Below are 22,925 nucleotides of genomic sequence, written 5' to 3' on the forward strand. Positions count from 1 at the left end.
AACTTTGGGGGTGTTATGGCTTGTATCTAAATGTCCTACCAAAGCCTCATACATTCATAATTGGGGCTTTTTGGAGTTGGTTGGACCTGGGGAGTGTGATACTGGGATTCAGGGTGCACAGCACTAAATTAGTGCACTGATTGGAATTAGCATAGCTCTGGGTAGCACTGCCCAAAAGGCTGGTAGCTTGGATAGGATAAACGAGAAGCGGGTTAACTGCTACTACTTGCTGCCTTTTGCCGGCCCTGCCATGGACTGTTTTCCCCTCTGCCAAGGCACCTGGCCTTGGAGCCAGGTGTCTAAGGACTGGAACCCTAGGAACCCGAACTGAAATACGTCTTTTGTCCTTTAACTTTCAGGTTAACTGTCAGGTATTTTGTCTCAACATTGAGAAAAGTTACTAACTCAGGGGAGTTCAGTTTTGGGAGACATTTTGTTGCCTTTTTTCCATGTGGTGTATGCACAGCTGAGGACTGTGAGTGTATTATAGTGGAAAGAATTGTTGCTAATATGGATAGGTCTCTAGTTAGGTCTATAGTTGGCATGGCCAACTATAAGCCTCTGCCTCTGTCTCAAGATCCGCCACCTTTGATAATCTGGGGAGGGATGCATGCAGTGTAATTGCCCAGCTCCCAGTTTTCCAGACATAAACTGCAGTATTGTTGATGACATAAAGACAAACCAGATATCCTGATTATCAGGATACAGTAAAAAAATTAATAGTGTGGCAAGTGCAAGGTCATGAGTCTAGGAGCTTCAGCTTCAAGAGTTCCATCTCCAGCACAAAAAACAAAAAGCAACAACCAAAAAATCCCCACCAGTTAATACAAACAATTATGCCACCTTGGCCATAGCAACAATAGTTAAGGGCAAACTGGATACTGACATAACATAAAAACCAATAAAATCTACAACTGTATCACCGTTAACAGAAGAAAGGATCTCCAATAGCCAGGAGTGGTGGTGCAGACCTGTAATCCTAGCACATGGGAGGCTGAAGCAGGATGATCTCTGTAAATTCAAGGCCAGCCTAGACTACATAGTGAGCTCAAGGCCAGTCTGAACCACATAGTGAGACCATTTTTAAAAAAAGAAATAGAAGGTCTACAATAATACAAACAAAATATTGATGGCCAGTAAGTATGTACTACATAGAACCATACTCCTATTAACAGAAAAGAATTCAACGATGATAGCATAGTCAACTAAATATCTAGACTAAAAAGCTTAAACAGCAATGCCAATAAAATGGAAAGCATGGGAAGGGGAAAATGAAAGTAAAATTTGAAAAATGAAGAAAAGGAAGGTAAGACAAAAAAAGTGAGAAAGGACCCTATTAGGAAATAACAGAAAATTAATAATTCTATAAATTCTAGATCTAATTCTAGATAAAAGTAAAAAAAATAAGAAAAAATTAAAAGGAAAAAGGAGGGGCTGGGGATTTAGCTCAGCGGCATAAGCACCTGCCTTGCAATCAGGAGTGCGATCCCCAGTACCAATTAAAAAAAAAAAAAAAAAAAAAGGGGAAAAAGGAAATTAAAAAGCTCCAGGAACCCAACGAGATAAAGAAATTCTTGTTTTTGAATGAGTGCTTTCCTTCTGGCACCCATGGGCTACGGGAATCCATGGGCTTTGGCAGAGGGACAGCGAGTTGGGACCAAGTCCTATTTTGTTTCTATGCCCACATTTGTGTGTGCAGATGCTGAGTTCTGCTCTGCCATCCCTACCCAGCAGGGCCACCACCCTGTCTGCCCTAGGACTGCACCTCCTCCCGACACTCCCATTCCTGTGTCCCCGTGTACGTCACAGCTCTTCACCCAGTCTATGTTAGTGGGTTTGCCAGGCGCCCTGCGGCTCTGCAGGGCCTTTGTCTATACACCCCAGGTTGTGGCACCCACCCCGGCCAGGGTGCTTCCCTGATCGCACTGGCAGATGGAAAAAGCGAGGAGGTCTTGAGTTCTGTGCTGGACGTGGGCTGTAGGCTGCCAGCAGTGGGTAGGGATAGGCGGGTTAAGTATTCTGCTGGACTTAGTGTCAGCACCTTCTGACCCAGTTAGCTCTGAAGACCATACATGACCAGCCTGGCTTCTCACCACAGCGGGCAGGAGCCCCATACCCTTCCTGCCTTGAGCTTCCCCTTCTCTGCAGGCCTGTGTCTAGCCCATGCCCTCTCTGTAACTGTCCCGTGTCTGCCTCCCACACAGTCACTGCGGTATGGTGACTCCAGAACCCCTAAGTGTCACCCAGTCTTAAAGCAATTAACCCCTTGCTAAAACTGCTCCCGATAAAACAGCATCAAATACAATCTGCTGTGCACTGCAATTCTTCCACCACCAGCTTGCCACATGGGAGTTATTTTCAGAGTAAAACAGGTGTTGAAGTTGCAGTTTATAATAACCACGGGCTTTCCCGGTGGCCAGTGCTGCTGGCTGGCTCCCTTGTTTCTCCCTGGAGCTACAGACCCCCTCCAGTCTTTTGCTATATTGCTGAAGACGGGTCCCACTCCCTCGGAGCTGGAATTAGTGATGCATCAGACTGCTTTATTCTTTTTTTTTATTGGTACCGGGGATCGAACTCACGACCGCCTGCCTATAAGGCAGGTGCTTATGCCGCTGAGCTAAATCCCCTTGACTGCTTTATTCTTTAAACTGCTTTGTGTTCAGTTTCTATTTTTCCTCATGGCATTTTCTTGCTTCCCAAAGATGCACTTTGTTTTTTTCCTTCACTAAATTGTTGTTTTTCAACTGCCTCAGATCCCAGACATTGTATTTTTTTGCCTGCTTTACTCCACCACTTTTGTCCTCCACCCTACCTGTTCTTTCTTTCCCCTTAGCTTTAGTGAGAGAGCTTACTGCCATCCCCAGAATGTGGCAGGAAAGAGGAACAGGAGGTAAAAGCTGACAATTGTTCGGTCAGTAAATAAACACTTAGCGTGCCCATGAACACCTCTTGTGTCATTGGAAGGCACATCCAAGCAAGCACAGGTACTTTAGGGGCTCACAGGACCATAGACGGTTACACCAGAGACGGTGGGGGGGGGGACACTTTTCAAAGGAAGTAGCGCTTGAGCTAAGCAGGCTTCACAGGAGCAGTAAGAGTGCCCGCTTACAATTTGTCTCCCCATCTCTTTAAGGGCAGATCCATTTCTGAGTACTTACAACTGCCCAGAACAGAGTGGCCTAGAATCAGTGTTGAATAACTAAAAAAGAAGTAGGTTGGTAGAGGGACAAAAAAAAAAAAAAAAAAAAAAAAAAAAAAAGGCAGGCAGGTAGCGCCAAAAGCCTGAAAGCCCAAGGGATCTTGTCTGCTGAGGGTCCACTGAGAACCTGGCTTTCCTTTGTGGTTTCTTCACCTCCGCCCCTCTAGCTTGGTTTACAGGGCTTCCTGCCCCAGCACTTGGCAAGCGGCACTGAGCTCTGAACCATGGCGCTGAATGCCCATCTGCACAGCCTCCTGGTCTTGTTGGTGGCAGGCCTAGCCTCAGGCATGAGGGACTCCTTGGAGGCCCAGGTAAGTGCTCCCAACCTGCTGTTCTCTCCTGCCAGTCCCATGCCTGGGTTCACAGCTTCAGAAACAGCTAGCTTGGGTATCCCATTCCTCAGAGGGAGGAGAGCTGGAGAGCTGGCTGCTGCCCCCAAGCTCACGCTAGGAGCCATAGGCTAACTGGGGGACCCCAGCCAGTCTTCATGAGGCTGGAGTTTAGGTGGGAGTCTGGTGACTTCTCTTCTTTTCTCTCCTCTCCCTTGCCAGGACCCAGGTCCCCGGCCGCTAGAGCTAAAAGAAGTCTTCAAGTTGTTCCAGATCCAGTTCAACAGGAGTTACTCAAACCAAGCAGGTACCACGGGCCACATCCATCCCCAGTCTGCCTTTCTGTCTTCACTTAGTAGATGAAAAATTTGACACTCTGGGTGGAATAGGCTTGGCCAGGGCTACTAACAGGATGGCAGTGTTTGGGGTACTCACTGGGTCTCATCTCCAATACAGAGTTTGGCTGTGGGCACCCATCCCCCAACCCCATTCCGTTCTCCTTCCAGCCCTGCAGTTAGAAGTGTGCGGAAGGCGGTAGAGGTGGGTGAGCAGGAAGCCAATCTCCAACCACTCCACTTGCCCTTCTGAGTCACTGCTTCCCCTCATGGGGGGCAGAGGCTCCCTTGCTGATTCTGGGGGCAACTGTAACCCTAGGTGGGCTGGGTAATTACTTCCTTGGGTCAGCATCTGCAGTGCGTCCTTGGGGACTACAGAGAAGGATCTGCACTCACCTGGGAAGGAGGCTTTGTGCCCCCGGGATTGGACACCAGCTTGAGACAACTCCTTTTTGGTCCAGAGTATGCTCGCCGCCTGGACATCTTTGTCCACAATCTGGCCACAGCTCAGAGGTTACAAGAAGAGGAGTTGGGGACAGCTGAGTTTGGGGTGACTCCATTCAGTGACCTTACAGGTACTGGGACCCTCTTGGTCCATAGATGGAGGGTGGGAAAGCATACCTTCCGCTTGCTTTCGGGACCAGCCTGGCAATCTGCCCCAGATCCCAGAGCACAGGTCAGGAACCGCGCCAGCCTGTGTCCCAGGACCTTTGGGGGGCCAGAGGCAGCAGCCACAGGGCAGTGCATTGGCTGGGAGTTTAGCCTCTTACCAGGCCTCGGCTTTCTTGCCTTGCTGCCTCCAGAGTACTACAGGAAACTGAAAAGGCCAAGGATGTAGAGGCCTGGAGCAGAAGAGGCAGAACATGGAGAGGGATGTCAAAGCTGTAACTTCTCTGGCCCTGTCTGTTCCCCAGAGGAAGAGTTTGGCCAGCTGTATGGGAACAGGAGGGTAGCCAGGAAGGACCTCAGGGTGGCCAGAAAGGTAAGCTTTGACAAGCAGGAGGAGCTGATGTCCCAAAGCTGTGACTGGAGGAAGGCCCATATCATCTCACCAGTCAAGAACCAGGTATCTACCCCGACCTGGCTGACCTCAGTCCAGCCCAAAACGTGGGAAATGAAATGGGCACCCCACCAGATGCCCCACTATGCCCTATTCTGTAACACACCAGGGAAACTGCAGGTGCTGCTGGGCTATCGCAGCAGCAGGCAACATCGAAGCCATGTGGAACATCAGATACAAAGTGTCTGTGACACTCTCTGTGCAAGGTATGACTGGGGGGATAGAAATTGGGATGTGACAAGGGAGGACTAGGGGCATGGTCACCCATGCTGTCCCTTTTTGCCCCAGAGCTGCTCGACTGTGCCCGCTGTGAGGATGGCTGCGCGGGTGGCTACATCTGGGACGCGTTCATTACTGTCCTCAACTACAGTGAGTACTTGGCCTTGCTGGACAACTACAGAGGTGGGGGACATCCAGGAAGTAAGGCTCCTGCCTTGTCTCCAGGTGGCCTGGCCAGTGAAAAGGACTACCCATTCCGGGGGCATGCCAACATCCATAAGTGCCTGGCATCGAACTACAGGAAGGTGGCCTGGATCTACGACTATATCATGCTGCCTCGAGATGAACAGGGTATGGCCAGTGTGGGAGACATGGGTGGAGTTGGGGAGGAGACAATAGGCATGGGACGGGGGGGGGCAGGGGCAGGGAGGAGAGAGGGACTCCTAGATGCCAAGCGCAGTAGCGCCTGATAGCACACTCTGTCTCCAGGGATTGCCAGGTATGTGGCCACGCAGGGCCCCATCACTGTGATCATCAATTCAAAGATATTGCAGGTACGTCGGGTAGGGGATGGGGGAGAGGGGAATGTGGGGGAGGTGCCCCCAACTCATCCCCTTTTCTCCCACCTCTGCAGCATTACAAGAAGGGTATAATCAAGGGCACATCCTCTAAATGTGACCCCTGGTTTGTGGACCATTACGTCCTGCTGGTGGGTTATGGCAGAAGCAAAGCAGAGGAGGAGAAATGGACGGAGACAGACTTGTCCCATTCCAACCGTCCTCCTCGCCATTCCATCCCCTACTGGATCCTGAAGAACTCCTGGGGGGCCAACTGGGGTGAGGAGGTGAGCAGGTTCATTGGCAGAAAGGACAGGGCAGAACAGGCTCTTCCCCCACTTCTGACCCTGATGTCCTCCAATTCCCTAGGGCTACTTCCGATTGCACCGAGGGAGCAACACTTGTGGCATCACCAAGTACCCAATCACAGCCCGTGTAGACAATTCAGCTAAGCAGCAGCCGGTCTCCTGCCCGCCCTGAGCCTCTCCCACACGCCAGCTGCCTCCCCACTGCCCCATCCCCTTCGTTGTTCTCCCAAGATTCTCTAAACCATGTGAATAAATCAAGGCAAGGCTTCTGCTGCCCAAGTGGAGTCAGCTGAAACTTAGAGATGGCAGATGGAGATAGCAGACGGTTTCTCTGACCCACCCTAATTCCCGATGGGCTGCAGTATGCTGTACCTTTGTACACGAACACTGTGGCACTCGGGGACACACATGTGCTCTTCCCCTAGAGCAAGGCTCAATGTCCAATGGCATCTTTATTGTCATGATGAGCGGGATGGGGCTCTTAGTCATGATAGAGGCGGAGGAGGCAGCCACGGAGGGTGCCCATGTAGCGGTCCCAGAGGGCCTGGTGCCTGGAATGGAAATAGCCACAGTGCCGTGCTCTACAGGCCAGACACTGCTGAGTGCTTTCTATAAACTAGCTCAGTCAGTCCTCCTCAGGTCTTTTCCCTGTCGGGTGGTGCTGGGTGCTGAAGTCAGGGCCTTGCACAAGCCAGACAGGTGTTGCACATCCCTAGCCCAATCAGCCCTCATAAATTCTTTTTTTTTTTTTTTTTTGTTTTTTTTTTTTTTGGTCTTTTTCCTTTTTATCGGTACCGGGGATTGAACTCACGACTGCCTGCTTGCAAGGCAGGCACTTATGCCGCTAAGCTAAATCCCCAGCCCAGCCCTCATAAATTCTCACGATTATTCTAATTATTACACCCAGTTTACCAATGAGGAAACAGGCATGGAGAGATCAAGTAACTTGACCAAGGTCACACAGATTCTAAGTGGTTGAAGTTAAAACTTCAACCCCCAGGGGCACACTGGGGAACCTGAGACAAATGGCCAGCTAGGGTCAAGGTCAGGAGAACTGGGGTCTCTTACCGGAAGCCATCCAGGGAATGGACAGATGCTGAATACTGATTCAGGAAGAGCCGCACATCAGCCAGTGGCCAGTGGTCGGAGCGGCAGGGTTCCACAAACTGTGGGCACAAAGGACCATCTAGTGCTACCCGTACACCCGGGGAGGGCCAAGCAAGGATGGGAGGATGGGGGGTGGGCAGCTCACCTTCTCCACAAGGTCCACAAACAGGTCTCTGACGTCCTTATTGTGGGTCAGCTTGGCAGCCACGTTCACCAGCCCCCGTGAGAGGTTCTGTGGGGCAGGGATCCTAGGAGTTCTTCTTTCTGCCCCAGATGCTGGGGGCTGAGCACAGAGGCTGGGGGAGGGGCAGGCCCCTCACCACATCTATCCACCTCCCGCAATTGACCAGATCCCCTGTTTATGGCCTGGTTTTCCCTCACAGGCAGGCAGAGGAGTGCAGTGCTGCCTGCCCATCAATCTCCAGCCAGTGCTGAGCTGCCAGGCAGGAGTGGTACAGGGAGGCTGAAGATGCCCAAGAGAAAGGCTGGATGGGGCCACAGACCTTGAAGTTAGCTTCCATCTCAGAGAAGACAGTGAGTTTTCCCCGGAGGGTGGTGCACACCAGGCTGCAGGAAGAGAGTGTCATGCTTTGAGCTACCGAGCCCTATTCCAGACCCTGCCCCATGGACCCCTAAGTCACCTCTTGTGCAAGTCCAGAAGGTCCTTGTCAGCTACCAGCACCTTGAGCTCCTTCAAGTCCTGGAGAAACTCCTTGTCTAAGTCAACATCCATATCATCCACCTGGGAGTCTGCAGAAGGTCCATGAAGGGAGTTGGGGTGGGTGATAAACATCCTCCATGAGATCCTGAACCCACCTCACCCACCACTCACTGAACCCCATGGGACACATGGAAACTGGGGTCCCAGAGGGGGAGTGACACGCTTCAGGGGACAGAGAAGCAGTGAGCCGTTGGCTTACAGACAAGGTATGCATGGGGAATGTGGGCTATGAGCAGAAGGGACTCAAGGCTGGGGAGAGGCAAGAAGAGGAAAGGAGATAAGCTGGGCATCGTGCATCCCTATACTCCCAGCACTCTGGAGGCTGAGGCAGGATGAAGGGAAGTTCAAGGTCAGCCTGGACATATATTGAGGCCTGGTTTCAGAAAGATGAGAAGAAAGAATGCTGGGAATGGGGACCTGCAGGAGGAACTGCTGGTGGGGAACCAGGCTCTGAGAGGGTGAGGAGCATCCAGGCACCTGGATCAGTGGGGGCCTCACCGACGGCTCCAAGGGTCCAGTTCTGGATCATGAGCTCAGCACAGAAGGCAAAGTCACCAAAGCTCAGATACTGCAATTTCTTCTTCCCTGTCTCAAAGCGGTTATTGGCAAAGAAGACGATAGCTGCATAGTCCCTGCGGGTAGAGGACAATGGGTCCTCTCAAGGCTTCAAAGTCCTTCTCATTGAGCCTATTGTAGTATGCTGAATATTAAGCTTACTCAATAAATATCGTTGAGAAAAAAAAAAAAAACACAACTTCTAGTTGGGTATGGCAATGTATCCCTATAATCCCAGCTCTTGAGAAGAGGATTACAAGAGTTACTGACTTAGTGAGACTTTATCAAGATTTTTAAAATTCTAGAAGGGGTAATGATGTACCTAAGTGTGGAAGCACTGGAATAAATCCCCAGTACTGCAAAAAAAGTTTCTGCCTGTTTTTGTGGCTACTTGGGAGACTGAGGTGGGTAGAAGGCAAGTTTGCAGACAGCCTAGGCAGTCAAATCGTGGCCTCTTTTCTGCCCTGACCCACTGTGTTATGTGTCTCAAGTCACGTCTCTACGGGCCTCCTCAGTTCTGCAGAGATTTCTGCCTAGGCTTCTGAAGGGACACAGCTTGGCAGCCACGTTCAGTGGTGATATCCTTGTGGCTTGGGAGACTACAAGGATATTAGCCACAAGGATATCACCACTGAACACTTCCTAAGAGCTTTACATGTGCCATTCACAACAGCCCAGCTAGAAAATGATCCTGCTGGGATTCAAATCCAGGCCAGTCTGATCTAAAGTACAGACTAAAAGTGGGATAACCACCCTCCCCAGAGCAGCCAGGAGGAGGAGTGAATGTGACTGAGGTGGGGAAAGTGACTACTTTACAGCTGGGAGGATGTGTGCAGGTGCACAGATGGCTGGCCCCTCACCTGGATAAGCGGTCGGAGAGGAGGAAGTGTTGCTGGATGTTATCCACAAGGGAGCCCCGCATTTCCTCCACTACCTTGAAGACTCGCTTAAAGTTGTCAAACTGTAGAGCAGTTCAGGGAGGAAGAGAACTGATTAGAAAGCACTCACCTAATGAAAGCTTACTGAGCCAGGCGTGGTGGTACGCCTGAAATCCCAGCACTGAGAAGGCTGAGACAGGAGATCGTTGTAAGTTTGAGACCAGGGCTACATAGTGAGCTCAAGGCCAGCCTGAACGCATAAAACAATTCTGTTTCAAAAAGACACAAAAGGAAAAAAAACAAAACAATGAAAGCTTACTGAATAACCTTCTCTCTCCTTAACACTTGTTATTCCTTCAACAAACTATCAGTTATTAGTAGTTGTTAAGTCAACACATATTTATCGGCTTCTGTCATGTTGCCTAGGACAAATGTCTACTCAACTCCTAGTTCCAGGCTCAACTCCATTTTAGTGTCATACTTTCCAATTCTTCAGAAGTCTGAGCTAGAACAGACTCTTCTGGTCAAATTCTAGGAGCCTGAAATGGAGTGAATGCTAAGGTATGTATAGGAGCTCACAGGAGACACAGGAAAAAAAGGCATGAAAGGCCCAGAAAGGTTACTTCTCCTTAGCACTTCCAAAAAGTCTTGTGGTCCCCTGCCTTTGTCTTCAAGGAATAGATATAGCCAAGAGCAGTACCCTCCAAGTAGGAGCAAGATGAGCAAAATGTAAGAGAAACATAAACCTGGAGAGGTGTGCAGGAGAGTCTAAAGGTCAAGGACAAGGACTGCAGTTGCCACCCAGGAACTAATGGGAGCCAATCAAAATTGGAGCAGGGGAAAGTCATGGTCAGATCTGGGTCTGAAAAGCCACTCTGGCCGTAATAGAGGGGATGGCTCAACAGAGACAAAAAGGGGGAGAAGAAACACGTAGGAAATTGCTGCCACACTCAGAGAACAGAGCAGGGGCAATGGCCAAGGGATGATGTGAGGAGGTGGATGGTAGGTGGCATGTGCTACATATGTGGTGCAGTGCCCACCTGTCTCCGGCAGCTTTTAAGGGTGATGCCTGTTTTGGTGCTGATGTCATCCAGGTCTTTCTTGGTACCCTTGGACAGCTTCTTGCCCAGGACCTCCCGAACAAAGGCCTCATCAAAAGCATAGTACCTGGTGGAGGCAGGACATCACTGACCCTTCTTCGTAAAGGAGAAGAGTCTGGCGGGACCCCTTCTGCTGTCAGCTTTCTGAGATCCTGAGTAAGTCCCGTCCCTCCCTGGACCTCAGGTTCAGTCTGCAAAGTGGGTATATGGTTATACTGGTTAGCGTCCCCACCATCCACCAAGTGAGCACCTCTCAATGAGCAGCGCCTGCCGGGAGGGCGGGATCTGGAAGATGAGCTGGTGCAGCAGTTTGGGGGGTGCGTGCAGCAGGCGCTCGAGCATGTGGAAGGTACGATAGTGGTCCATGGTGTCGCTCTGCAGCACGGCTGCCGTGGCCCCTGTCTGCTCCAGGATTCCGGAGCGCACTCGCAGAGCTACCGCATCGCTCACTGGAGAGTGGGCACTAATATCAACGCCACTGTGTCAACCCTAGAGACCCCCAAGGATTTCGGCCCCCAACTTCTCTACATCCGTTATTCCCAGGCGCTTGCAGACTTCTCTAAAGAACGCGCAAATCCTGGTTCCGCCCCTGTCCCATACAAAACAATGCTCGGTCCTATGGATTCCCCGGACGGCCGTACACAGACCTGAGTAGCCATCTAGCCAGAGGCGATACACGTCCTCGTCGATAAGAGTCGTATTCCCCACAAAGATGTCTAGCTCACTGGTCATGGCTATGCCCGGGCCCGCAGAGTCCCGAGCAGAAGCTAGCACGGCCCGGGCTGGGCGCGCAGCCGCCAGGCCACTTCCGGGAGCGCACAGATTCTGCTCCGGCTGCCCGGAGCCAGTGAAGGACCATTTCCGGTGGGGGCAGGAGCCACAAGAATAAAAGGCGGAGGCCTGGGCTGCAGAGTAGCAGATCCTTAATTTGGGAGAAAAATTCTAGGTTCCTCTCCCCTCTCTACTCTGACCTTCCCAGCTGTTTTTGAGGAGGGCGTCCAGAGCGCTGCCGCCTAGTGGGGCATGGTGGCACACTCCTATAATCCCAGCACTTGAGAGGGAGGCTAAGGCAGGAGGATCTTTGCAAATTCCAGCCCAGCCTAGGTTACACAGGAAATTCAAGATCATCAGACTGAACTACATAGCGAGGTCTCAAAAAAACTATCCTCATCCTCTTCCCCTCCCCCTCAAACTCTCTTCACTTCCTCCTGGCTTTTTCTCCCACCTTTGCCCTCTGAATCTTCCAACTTTGACCTGTATCCTAAATTTAGAGGTTTCACAGGGCTCTATCCTAAATGTCTTCTCTGCAAAACGAGTGTGGGGCCCTACTTCCCTAGGGATCTTGCTAGGGGCACCTGTGTCCCTCCTGTAGCAGAGCCCCTGTCTTGGGCAATGGGTACCAGCTCCCATACGGTTTTAACCACACACCCCTCCCTACACAAGCTAATGATGTCTCTTATTTTGTCCCTCTGAGTCCTCCTGGAAGCCCCCCACCTGCCTGACTGCCTATGGACCAAGTCTGTCCACATCCACCTGGTTTTCCCATAAACCTTTTGAACTTTCAACACCTTCTAGACAGACCTCTAGTCTCCCTAATTTGCATCCGTATTGCAGTTGCAGCCTCAACATCCACCCAGTTCTCACAGTAGAAACCTGGGCTGTCTCCCAGATTTCTTTTCTCCTGGCTTTTAGTTCTGCTGATTTGCTGCATAAATATCTGTTGTATTTGGTTCATTTTCTCCACTCCCACGATCACAGTCCCAACCTAGTCTTTCTGCATAGCTCTTCTTGCACATTGGACACAGTGTTACTAATCTCACAGTTTACATCCTTTCCTTCCAGGGCCCATCCCACACAGAGCAGCTGAACAATCTTCTTTAAATGCATATTTTAAAATGTTACTCCCATGTTTAAAATCCTTACTGGCCTTTGGAAACACTCCAATCTAGTATTGAAAAACTCTTAAAATTTTTTTCCACCCTCCCTGAAGGCTCCCTCTGTTTTGCCACTTTCTGCACCCATCTGCCTTTGGATAGGGATCAAGCTACTCTCATTGTTTCTAAAGCAGTTAGGCTTTTTCTGGCATCAGTGTTTTTTTCCACCATACTATTCCCTCTCCCTCGCATAGATCTCTCTTCACGTAACAAAGTCCTATGCATCTTTCAGAATCCCTTTGGTGTCACCTCTTTTGGCAAGTATTTTTGAGATCCCTGAGACTGTAATCCTGCTCTCTTCCATTCGTTTTTTCTTTTTAGTGCTGAAAGTCCAGAAGGGCCTTGTTTGTGCTGGGCAAATTCTCTATCACTGATCCACATCCCCTACCCTCCTCCCACATGTGCCTGTTTTCTCTGCCAGATTGTGACTTTATAGGTTAAGCTCAGTATTCTGGTCGAGTGTATTTCTGCATGGGTCTTACACAAAGTTAAAGTTTATTGAACAAATGAGTCCCTTGGATCCCCACTCCTTCCGCGCAGGAAACACTCCCGGGAGTGGGTGGGGGGAGAGAGGAGACTAATAAATGAGCCAGGACTTTTGGATTCCGGATTCTGAGGAGTTAGTTGGGAACGATGGTTAGTGAGCTGAGACTCCAGCTTGATTTAGGCATGACTTGGATAGCAACATGTGGGTTCATTCTTACGGTTGGTTATCAGGAGACAGAGAGGACGCCCGAAACTTTTGAAGTAGTCTAGACTCAAGCTTGAGGAGATTTGGAACTTGTCTCCAAGTCGGATTATAAGACTAGCACAGAGGCGGAGGAAGCCTAAATCCTGCCCAGTGAGCCGCTACCTCACGGTCAGGAGTGGGCGGGGAACTGGCTAGCGGCGCCCAGGCTCCGCCCCTTTCCCAAAAGCTTCCCCGATTGGCTGTCCTTCCTAAACGTCATTCAGCTCCGCCCCGGCGCGCGCCCCGCCGCGTGCCCATCCCCGGGTGGTTGCTGCACCCTACGCTACCTCCGCCACTGTCCGCCGCCCGCTGAGCGGGCCCTTGAGTCCAAGCTGCCCCGGACCGGACGTGGGCTTCTGGACCGCCGCGGCGACCGGGTGATGCTCCAGCGGCCCGAGCAGCCATGGAGGCCGAGGCAGGCGGCCTGGAGGAGCTGACGGACGACGAGATGGCGGCGCTGGGCAAGGAGGAGCTGGTGCGGCGCCTGAGGCGAGAGGAGGCGGCGCGCCTGGCTGCACTGGTGCAGCGAGGCCGCCTCATGCAGGAGGTGAATCGGCAGCTGCAGGGTCACCTAGGCGAGATCCGAGAGCTCAAGCAGCTCAACCGGCGCTTGCAGGCCGAGAACCGAGAGCTGCGCGACCTCTGCTGTTTTCTGGACTCGGAGCGTCAGCGCGGGCGGCGCGCGGCGCGCCAGTGGCAGCTTTTCGGGACCCAAGCATCCAGAGCGGTGCGTGAGGACCTGGGCGGCTGTTGGCAGAAGCTAGCGGAGCTGGAGGGCCGCCAGGAGGAGCTGCTGCGGGAGAACCTGGCGCTTAAGGAGCTCTGCCTGGCGTTGGGCGAGGAGTGGGGTCCTCGCGGCGGCCCCGCAGGCGCGGGAAGCTCTGGCACCGCGCCCACACCCGAGCTTGCCCTGCCCCCCTGCGGACCCCGAGACCTAGGCGACGGGAGCTCCAGCACCGGTAGCGTGGGCAGCCCCGACCAGTTACCACTGGCCTGCTCCCCAGAAGACTGAAGGCTCTGCTTCTACGCCGACGTCCGCCCAGATCGCTCCCTGAGCGCTAGAACTGAGCGCGTGAACCGCGGGACCTGGGCGCTGCCCACGCTGCGCACTAGTGGCCGCTGGCATGGACGGAAAAGCCCTGGTACTAAGGAAGACCCCTTGATCTCGCTGGCGGGGCAGCAGGGGGACTGGAGGCTGGAGTGGAGGGACTTGGTGGGGGTTGGGTGGAGACTAATAAACCAGGACGGAAGCGGAGCCCGAACCTTGGAAGCGTCTATTTGGGATGAGGGCAGAAACGCTGAGACGAGGTAGCACTCATCCAAAGGGACTGCCGAACTAAGGTGGCTGACTCTCCCATTATCTCCAGTCTGGGGTGGGAAGCGGGATGGCGGTAAACCATGGACTTCCCCCGTTCGGTGCCGGGGCATCCCTGAAGTAGCTCCAGCTCCCTCCCTGCCTCCTTCCTGTCCAAGACAATGGGGCAGGAAGCAGGTGTCGGGGGCCCTAGAACCCACTGGCCCTTCTCGGAAGGTGGAAAGGGACATACTGGCGCCCCCCTACGGCACAAGCAAGAGCACTGAGGGACCCCCAGGATGATCTTTGCTTGCACCCCACAGTACTTTTAATCCTATAGATGTGGCAGAGCAGATGTACCCCCCCATTTGTCAGATAAGACAGTTGAAGTCCAAAAAATATTAAAGAATTTGTCCAAGGTCACGCAGTCAAGAACTGAGGGTGGAACCTAGAGCTTTAGGCTACAAATTGCCTCCAAACAGACATCCAGGCCAGAGCATCAAGACTTTTATTCCATTTTGGCAGTACTGTATAAAAATACTCTCTCTAGGAAAATAAATAGCAGCTGCCCTCTCTGTGGGGGCTTGGATTTCCTGGAGCTAGAGGCTTCTCAGAGCTGGGGGCTGCAGGTTAGCGCATCACAGAAGCCTCTGGCACCTCCTGAGCAGTGCCATCAGGAGGGGCTTGCAGAACACCCTAGTCCAATCACCTGGTGCTGCTGACAGTGCGGCTGGGTAAGTTAGTGTTCTAGGCTGATAAAAAGGCACCTTCTGTCAGGGTGAGTGTGGGTGGATCAAAACAACAAGAGGGTGATGGAGTTTGGAGTGGTCTAGAATGGAATAGGCTTAGTCTTTTGGTTTGCCAGCATTGCTTTGGTACATATGGGAAATACTTGTCTCTGATTTAGTGCAAAAATTAGGTGGAGAGGCCAGCTCTAGAGACAGTGATCAGTGTTGGTAGCCCCAAGCTGACTTGACTGAAAAGCAAAATATGCCCAAGTGTCATCAGAAGGGATGCAGGAGAACTACCATCATTGAGTATGGAATGTGATCCAGGCCGGCTGGACCAATGGAGGAAAGGGAAATGTTGGTGAGGGTAGCATCTGCAGGGGTGGAGCTGGGTGTCTCACAAAGCAAGGAGTGTTGGGGAGCCCAGGGGGTCTGAAGATGGGTCCCCACTGCTGCTGCTACTCTTTCGATGAGCTGAGGCACAGGGCTCAGGAGTGCTGGGATAGGTGAAGACCAGACTGGGAGTAAAAGGAGTCAGAGAGGGTGTGGTCATGAGTGTTGGCGTGTGCAATGCCTCAGGTTCAAGCACAGGCCCTGGGGAAAGGGAGATACAAGGTACAGGGCAGCAGGGCGCTGATGGGCTGCTGGTGCCACTGGTACTGCTGGCACCACCTGGATCCCTGTCCTTGTCTGCTTCTGGGATTTTGCAGATGGGGCGGTGGGCTTCTAGCACCAGCTCCAGGCGCTCCTTCTGCTTCTGCAACTCCTCTATCTCTCGCTGCAGCCCGGATTTCTCATCCTCCAGTTTGTCAGTCTCCTACAGAGGACCAGAGGAAAAGGTTGGGAAGATGAAGGCTGAAGACCCAGATGCCTGAGGGGCGGGTTCCTCAGCAGGTCTGGACTGCAACTCCCATGAGTCCATGGGAGAAAATAGGCATGACTCCCATTAGGCCGTGGGCAGATTGGAAGGAGACTGCCAGAAGGCCTTGGCTATGCTCTGCTATTAGTGCATTACAACAAATTTTTAATTCTATTTTCCTCCTTTGCCCAGAAGGACTCCCCTTCAGACACAGAGCTAGGGTGGGTTGTGGGGTACTAATAGGGACTGGGGCCCCAAGGGAGATGAAGCCCCTCCCAGGCCCACTGGGCCAGAACCAGCACTCACTGCCTGCAGGAAGTCAGTCAGTTCCTTCCTCCGGTTCCTGCACTTGGCTGCTGCCAGTTTGTTCCGCTCACGCCTCACTCGGCGGCGCTCCTCTTCCTCCGGGCTGATCTAAGGGTTGTAGATTGGGCCAAGTGAGGCAGACCCCAGGCCACTGGCTCCCAGAGCTTACCAGCCTTGGTGATCCAGGGGTAAGACTGTAGCAGAAGCTTGGCAGCATGGGGTAGAGGTGGGGTCAGCCTGTAATTTAGGGACCATCGCACCCCAACTACTTTTTTGGGGGAAGGGGCTTGGGGGGTACCAGAAATCAAACTCAGGACCTTGCACTTGCCAGGCAAGCACTGCGCTGCTGAGCTGTATCCCTGGCCCCCTCAGGTACTCCTTTGCTTGGTTAAATTTTTCACAGTCTTGGCTTTAGCACCTATTTCTCTCCCATAATGCCCCCGCCCCAAACCCAACTTAGGGTTCAGGTAAGATGCCCCCACCCGCTGGAAGTCTTCTCATTCTCTAACCAGGAGTAGTCTTCCCTCCTCTGAGAACCTGGGCCTGGGTTATCCCTTTTACAGGACTCATCCTTCTATCTCTCTGGAAGACCAAATCTCTTATCCCAGGAACCACAAACTTGAAGAAGGGCTCATGAATGCTGCCAAGTAAGTTGCAACTATTGTGTGCCTACTATGTGCCAGTGAGGCTCTTCACATACATGACTATTTCTATACCTTTTTTCCTGCTGCGCTGACCAATGCTAGGCAAGCACTCTAGTAGTGAACCACATCCCCAGCCCTTACACAGATTCTTGGTCAATTTCCCATGTAAGGAAATGAAGCCCCTGGAGGATGAATACCTCATTCATGGTTCCAGAGTAGGAGTTAATATCGAAGCACTCTTTTTCCACTGAGGGAGAGGCACTTGATGGAGGCCACCTCTCCCAGCAGGACCCCACTGACAGCTCAGTTCCAACCTGGTAATACCCAGGATCAAAGGGTCCTACTCAGAACAAGGCTGAAGGAAGACGTACGGCGTGGAAGGTTTACTCCTGCTCTGCTCCTCACATCCCAGTCCCTTTCTTCAGCTACTCACAAAAGCTAGTCATTCTGTTTCTGGGACATTATCCCTGATAGATCTCGCATCTCTCCCAGTCTCCCCAACTAACTCCCCCATCCTCTGCTCACCCCTAAAAACAAGCTTTTTGTCTTTTTTTTTTTTAAAATAAGGTCTCATGTCTCAAAGTGGCTTCTAATTTGCTAGATAGCTATATGGCTCAGGATGGCCTTGAACTTTTTTTTTTTTTTTATCAGTACCAGGAACTGAACTCACGACTTCAAAGGCAGGTGCTTATGCCGCTAAGCAAAATCCCCAGCCCCAGGCCTTAAACTCTTCAACCTCCTGCCTCAGCCTTCCAAGTGCAAGGATTACAAACTGTACCACCATGTCCAGAACAGGCCAAGCTTTCAATCTGGAGACCTCATCCCACCCTAGTCTCATACCGAACCCCACCCAAGGAGAGGAAAGAGGAACCACAGACTTTCCATCTCTTACTAGTTTACTTGGAGGAGACACGAGTTCCCAGCTCCTTCTGCCAGGAGCCTTTGGTTAGCTCCTGCATACTCAGGATCTGACTTTAGAGATGGGTGAATCCGGAGCCAAGGCCTGTCTTGTGTGATTCTAGGCAAGTGACTATCTCTCTGTGCCTTGGTTTTCTCAGCTGGAAGACGGAAAAGGCCAAAGTATATCCCCTAGAGGGTTTTGTGAGAGCTAAATGAGAAAGGGAAGGAAGGTCTCTGAGACCCAGAGAATAGCTAAATGGAACCCTGGCATTCCTGTTCTTTCTCCAGCTACTGACAGTGAAAGTCCACACCCACCACACACATCAGCAGGGGAGACCCTCTCACTGCTCCACGTGCATACTTTACATTCTCTCCCTTCTACCTTGGTGCTTGCTCCTGCCATTCCTCTCCCTGGAAAGGCCTTTCCTGCAGCTCTGCCTATGCAAATTCCACCTACCTTCTAAGTTACATGCCACCTTCACCAGGAGGCTTCTTGTGATCCAGAAGTGACCTCTCTGCCCTCTGGACCTTCCTTATGACTTTCTGCCTTGTGCAGTGCTCATAATGGTCCCACTTTCCCCCTTGTAACTCTGTATTGTTCAGCAAGAGCTTGGTCAGCACACAGCACCCTGTGGGCAGACAGCACCAGTGCAACACCTCTGTTGCTTACCTGTTCACAAGGCCGTCGCCGCACACCTGGAGGGGGCCCCAGGACCCGAATGACGCCTGGCCGGGGTTGTGGCTGTGGGGAACTGTATTGGGGGTACACCAGAGGTCTGGGGTAGCTGCTCGGTCCCAGGAAATGAGGCTGAACCATCCACTGCAATTCCTGGCTGCCACTCACAGCATTGATGCTTGGCACAAGGTGGAACTTCTAAGGGATACGAAATGAAGAGTGAGGGATGTATACTGAGAGGCTTCCAAATTCTGTCCAATTTCCATGCAGACACAAGCTCAGGGAAACCAGAAAGAAAACTGACTTGGTGGCAGATTATGAGCTATGTAACTTTGGGCAGGTTACATCACCTCTCTGTGTCTGTTTCCCCATCGCAGCTAATTCTTATCAAGGGTAAACTGTCTGGCACTGTTCTAATCACCTTCCAAACAGTGACTCACCTAGCTGGCACAACAGTACCTTCATTTCCAGACAAGAATACTGTCGTCCACAGACAGGGACAGTAAGTAGGAAATGGAATTTGAGCCTGAGTGGCTGTGCTCTCATCCATTTCTTCGACAGCCACCGAAGAGAATAACTACCAATAGCGCCTACCAATAGCTTCCAGTGTGGCTGTGAGAATCGAGTGAGAGAATGCCCGTCTGTCTGGAAAATGACATGCCCAAGGTAAGGGGGCTATGACAGGCAGGAGCTGCTGCTCTGGACTCAGCCTGTCCCACTTGGAATTTCAGCTCAGCCACTGCCTCACCAAGCAAGTTGTTTAACCTCAATGTGTCCCAAATTCCTTATTTTTTAATATTATCATAATTGAAGTTTATAGCATTTTATTGGTCCTAACAAGTAGGGTTTTGTTTTGTTTTTTTGAACTGGGGATGGAACCTATGACCTTGTACTTGTCAGGCAGACACTTAACGCCACTGAGCTAAATCCCCAGCCCTAAGTAGAGCTTTAATAGCTCTGAAATCGTAATTTCATTGGCAACTTAAAAAGAAAACAGTGGTTTAAAAATAATAGTGAGCTTTTAAATGTATAGGATCTTTGATCCTTGAAATATGGCAAGGAAAGAGCCTAGTGGTTTGCCTGGCACTCAGCACCGCCATCATTACCAGGGATCATTTTCTTTCAGCTAGAAATTTGAGCAATGGGTCGGGATGTGGGTTCAGTGTTCTGGGAAGAGATCTGGGTTCAAGCCCTGCGGCTAGGCTCCGGGTGTGTGGCCCAGCTGTCCAGGAAATACCCACCAAGCCCAGGCAAGCCCTAGCTCAATACTGTGATCCCCGCGACGACACAGTGACCCCAGTTCCGGGCCCGAGGCACTGCCGCCAGCCTCTCCCGCGCCCGAAGTTGCCCGGGACTGGGCACTTTGGGCCAGGAAGGGAGGGGCGCCAGGGGTGACTCAGCCGCCGTGACTCGGCCACCGTGACTCTGCGGAACGGACGCCGCTCCTTCCCTCCCCTGCGACACGTGCTCGCAGCCCCTCGACAGGAAATGGGCACCTGCAACAGCAGCCTGGCGGGTCCCCCCAGCCGGCAGTGGGCGCCGTTCGGTGTGGAGAGGCGGGAGCGCAGGGGTGGCGAGGGCTGCGTGACCCCGTGCACCACCTGGCACCTTGAGGTCTCTATTTGTTTTGTCCCTCACTAGGGTCAGGAATCAGTCTCCTGGAACCCATTAAGGTCCACTGCGCGGAGAACGCAATGCCCCGGCGACGGGGCAGAGACGGATGGACGAATAGACAGACACACGGACAGTCACGGACTGCCAAGGATTCCCACTCTGCCCAGGCGGTTCCCGCACAAATCCTTTCTCCCTTCTGTGTCGGGACGTCTCTGCCACAGACCAGGTCCTGGGAATTCAGCCCAGGATGGAGAGCGGGCCGGAGGCAGGTGAGACACAGATCTTGGCGGCGGACAGAAGGAAAAGACAAGACGGTAACGGAGACACAGGGACGGACAGACCGCAGACAGCGAGGGAGAAGGGGACCGAAGGAAGAGGGTGGTCAGTAGACCTTCGGTGCGCTGGCCCGCGCATTTCCCTGGGTGCTGGCGCGGGTGACACGGGTCCCTGGACAATGGAGAATCCGCAGGCCCCCGCCCCCGGCCCCGGCCCCGGCCCCGGCCCCGGTCTCCGCTCCGGGTCCAGGCCCTCGTCCCGAAGCGCACCGCAGCCGACCCGGCGACCCAAGCCCTGTGCACTCCGGGACCCGAGGATCCCGCCCGTCTCACCTGCTGGGCGGCCGCCTGCGCCGCGGAGGAGGGGGGCCCGCCGTACACGCTGCCGGCCCCGGAGCTCGGTCCGGGCTCCCCGAAGTCTCGGTACATGCCCTGGGCTGGCTGCTCGGTGGGGTCCGCGTCGGCGGCTCGCGGCTGGCGGGGTCTGACTCACTCGCGCGTTGCAGGCTTTTCTTTTTATGAATGAAAAATTTACGGGCTGAACCACTGCGACCGCGGGGGGGGGTGGGAGCGTTTCCGAGCCGCGCGGTCCCCTCAGGGCCCCACCTCTCCAGACGCGCCGCCTTTCGCCGGTCCGCACCGAGCTCTTCGATCCCTCCTCCTGCGGGCAGCTGCCTTTTCTTGGGGAGAATGGGCAGGCTCGGCGTCCCCGGCTGCCGTGACGGGCCTGCCCCCTCTGACGTAGCTGCCCATACATGGTGCAATTTCCTTGGCGCGCCCAGGTGGGGCCGAGGATTCCCCTGCGGATCTGCGCACCTGCCCCGAGCCGGCGCCCAGCCCCGGGCGCCGCCCTCTCCCGGGCGGGTCTGGCTTTGGTTCCTGTACTGCAAAAGAGTACAACACAACCCCACAACTACCTTGCCGGCGCGTCAGGGGGCGGGACGAAACATGCAAAAGCTGTCTGAAAGCTACGCAGTGAATTGTAAATGTGATTTTTATTACTATTATATTATTATTATTTACTCTGGTGGTTATTTCCAACTCCAGGAATCATCCCAGCTGCCATTCAGGACTTCGCGGTGAGACCTGAAGCCCCTCCGCGGGCATTGCTTTAAGACTTCGGTTGTACTAGAAAGTGAATAAATGACAAACCAAGGACACAGAAAATTGTAATTTTTAAACTTTTTATTAATACATAGTGTTTATATTCCTTATGTGTGGTTGGTGTCAGTACCTAACACATCTTTTTGTTTTTTTCCTTTTTTGGGTTCCATGAATCGAACTCATGACTTCATGCTTGCCAGGCAATCAGTGTGGCTCTGTCTTTATCCCTGGCCCCATACCTAAAACATCTTAATCCCTTTTTTCGTCCTCTCCCTTAATCTTCCCTCTCTTCCCTCTTCTCTCCCCCTCCATCTCTCGATCTCCCCTTCGCATTTAAGATGACGTCTCTATTTTTTTTTTTTTTTTGAGACAAGGTCTCCCTGTGTAGTTCATGCTGGCCTCCAGCTCACAGTGATCCTCCTGCCTCGGTTTCCCAAGTACTGAGATTAGAGTTGTGTACTATGGCACCTGGCTCTTTACTTCTTATTATGTATCTTATTTTTTCTTTACTTATAATTTGTGTTTCTCATATAAGAGAAACCGCAGAATATTTAAGTTTGTGTGTCTGCATCCATTTTCCTACAAATGACTCATTTATCCTCTTTTGGGACACAGTAGTACTCCATTGTGTGTAAATATTACTTTTTATTTTTGGTACCAGGGATCAAACTCAATACCACATTTTCCTTTATTCACTCCTCTGTTGATGGACATGTAGGCTTCTTCCAAGATTAAGCTTTTTGAATTGTGCTGCTATAAACATGGGCGTGCATCGTGCATGTATCATTATAATACAATGTCTTCAACTCATTCAGAAAGGTACCTAGGAGGGGACTAGCTGGATCAACTGGAATTTATAGTTTTAGTTTTTTGAGGGATCTCCATGCTGATCTCCATTGTGGTTGTACTAGTTTACATTCCCACCAAGAAATGTTAGTATTTTCAAATGCTTACAATAAATGAGGTGAATAAAGCAATAAATAAATAAATGCTTTAAACTGGGCACTGGATTCCAATTCAGTAGTGCTACTCAAGATAATCTGTATTTTCATTCAGAGCCTACAGACAGTGACGGTCTACAGAGACACAGAAGTCCCAAAGTCTGATAAACATCACCTTTCTTGACTTCCAGGACTACGTGACTGTGTGTCACCATCCTTATTTGGAGAGTGTGTCAAAAGTCTGTATGAAAAAAAAGTCTGGGGCTGGGGATTTAGCTCAGCGGCATAAGCACCTGCCTTGCAAGCAGGCGGTCGTGAGTTCAATCCCCGGTACCAATAAAAAAAGAAAAAGACAAAAAAAAAAAAAAGTCTGTACGAATGAAATATGTTAAGAGAGGTGGATACCATTATCCTCCCCATTTTACAGATGGAGAAACTGAGGCTGGGAGCTGCTGAAATGCATTATTCAAGGTCACTAAGTGAATGGCTAAAGTAGTTGAGTCACGCCCCAGAAGTTCCAAACCCTGGCTCAGCCAAGATTTTCCAAATTCC

At 51.9% G+C, this 22,925-nt stretch overlaps 4 protein-coding genes across 6 annotated transcripts; 2 read left to right on the forward strand and 2 right to left on the reverse strand.

The window, feature by feature from the left end:
* The first annotated feature begins 3,320 nt into the window (after nucleotides 1-3,320).
* Ctsw (cathepsin W) lies at nucleotides 3,321-6,291 on the forward strand. Its single transcript, XM_003468247.5, has 10 exons — nucleotides 3,321-3,510; nucleotides 3,751-3,835; nucleotides 4,325-4,438; nucleotides 4,778-4,929; nucleotides 5,033-5,129; nucleotides 5,212-5,292; nucleotides 5,368-5,493; nucleotides 5,632-5,696; nucleotides 5,777-5,986; nucleotides 6,069-6,291. The coding sequence occupies exons 1-10, from the start codon at nucleotides 3,424-3,426 to the stop codon at nucleotides 6,177-6,179; spliced, it is 1,128 nt and encodes a 375-aa protein (XP_003468295.1). The 5' UTR covers nucleotides 3,321-3,423; the 3' UTR covers nucleotides 6,180-6,291.
* Nucleotides 6,292-6,440: 149 nt separating this feature from the next.
* On the reverse strand, nucleotides 6,441-11,198 carry Fibp (FGF1 intracellular binding protein). 3 transcript variants are annotated; one of them, XM_003468248.5, is made up of 10 exons: nucleotides 11,016-11,198; nucleotides 10,619-10,817; nucleotides 10,309-10,435; nucleotides 9,251-9,351; nucleotides 8,334-8,467; nucleotides 7,756-7,864; nucleotides 7,618-7,681; nucleotides 7,260-7,346; nucleotides 7,076-7,173; nucleotides 6,441-6,558 (listed from the first exon to the last, which is right to left on the reverse strand). In XM_003468248.5, the coding sequence occupies exons 1-10, from the start codon at nucleotides 11,098-11,100 to the stop codon at nucleotides 6,489-6,491; spliced, it is 1,074 nt and encodes a 357-aa protein (XP_003468296.1). In that variant the 5' UTR covers nucleotides 11,101-11,198; the 3' UTR covers nucleotides 6,441-6,488. The 3 variants fall into 3 exon arrangements, with proteins under 3 accessions (XP_003468296.1, XP_003468297.1, XP_013006236.1); XM_003468249.5 differs by having other exon boundaries at nucleotides 8,313-8,467; XM_013150782.2 differs by having other exon boundaries at nucleotides 8,313-8,467; nucleotides 10,619-10,831; nucleotides 11,016-11,165.
* A 2,058-nt stretch (nucleotides 11,199-13,256) lies between these two features.
* Nucleotides 13,257-14,287, forward strand: Ccdc85b (coiled-coil domain containing 85B). The gene has a single exon (XM_005008610.4). It carries the CDS (start codon nucleotides 13,436-13,438, stop codon nucleotides 14,042-14,044), a length of 609 nt encoding a protein of 202 aa, XP_005008667.2. The 5' UTR covers nucleotides 13,257-13,435; the 3' UTR covers nucleotides 14,045-14,287.
* A 524-nt stretch (nucleotides 14,288-14,811) lies between these two features.
* Fosl1 (FOS like 1, AP-1 transcription factor subunit) lies at nucleotides 14,812-21,161 on the reverse strand. Its single transcript, XM_013150783.3, has 4 exons — nucleotides 20,662-21,161; nucleotides 18,434-18,637; nucleotides 16,220-16,327; nucleotides 14,812-15,871 (listed from the first exon to the last, which is right to left on the reverse strand). Exons 1-4 carry the CDS (start codon nucleotides 20,755-20,757, stop codon nucleotides 15,452-15,454), a joined length of 828 nt encoding a protein of 275 aa, XP_013006237.1. The 5' UTR covers nucleotides 20,758-21,161; the 3' UTR covers nucleotides 14,812-15,451.
* Nucleotides 21,162-22,925: the final 1,764 nt, after the last annotated feature.

This window comes from Cavia porcellus, unplaced genomic scaffold (genome assembly GCF_034190915.1).
Source record: "Cavia porcellus strain 051 isolate PalLab524CR breed Dunkin Hartley unplaced genomic scaffold, mCavPor4.1 scaffold_17, whole genome shotgun sequence".
In the NCBI taxonomy this organism is placed as follows: domain Eukaryota; kingdom Metazoa; phylum Chordata; class Mammalia; order Rodentia; family Caviidae; genus Cavia; species Cavia porcellus.

What these genes read in the sequence shown, in the direction of transcription:
- Ctsw (XM_003468247.5), top strand. Translation starts at nt 3,424, where the DNA reads ATGGCGCTGAATGCCCATCTGCACAGCCTCCTGGTCTTGTTGGTGGCA. An exon ending in GGGACTCCTTGGAGGCCCAG is followed by an intron (nt 3,511 to 3,750) that starts GTAAGTGCTCCC and finishes CTCCCTTGCCAG; the next exon opens with GACCCAGGTCCCCGGCCGCT. An exon ending in GAGTTACTCAAACCAAGCAG is followed by an intron (nt 3,836 to 4,324) that starts GTACCACGGGCC and finishes TTTTTGGTCCAG; the next exon opens with AGTATGCTCGCCGCCTGGAC.
- Fosl1 (XM_013150783.3), bottom strand. Translation starts at nt 20,757, where the DNA reads ATGTACCGAGACTTCGGGGAGCCCGGACCGAGCTCCGGGGCCGGCAGC. An exon ending in GGCGACGGCCTTGTGAACAG is followed by an intron (nt 16,328 to 18,433) that starts GTAAGCAACAGA and finishes TACAACCCTTAG; the next exon opens with ATCAGCCCGGAGGAAGAGGA. An exon ending in TGACTGACTTCCTGCAGGCA is followed by an intron (nt 15,872 to 16,219) that starts GTGAGTGCTGGT and finishes GGTCCTCTGTAG; the next exon opens with GAGACTGACAAACTGGAGGA.
- Ccdc85b (XM_005008610.4), top strand. Translation starts at nt 13,436, where the DNA reads ATGGAGGCCGAGGCAGGCGGCCTGGAGGAGCTGACGGACGACGAGATG.
- Fibp (XM_003468249.5), bottom strand. Translation starts at nt 11,100, where the DNA reads ATGACCAGTGAGCTAGACATCTTTGTGGGGAATACGACTCTTATCGAC. An exon ending in TGAGGCCCCCACTGATCCAG is followed by an intron (nt 7,865 to 8,312) that starts GTGCCTGGATGC and finishes GACCTTCTGCAG; the next exon opens with ACTCCCAGGTGGATGATATG. An exon ending in CTTCTGGACTTGCACAAGAG is followed by an intron (nt 7,682 to 7,755) that starts GTGACTTAGGGG and finishes CTCTTCCTGCAG; the next exon opens with CCTGGTGTGCACCACCCTCC.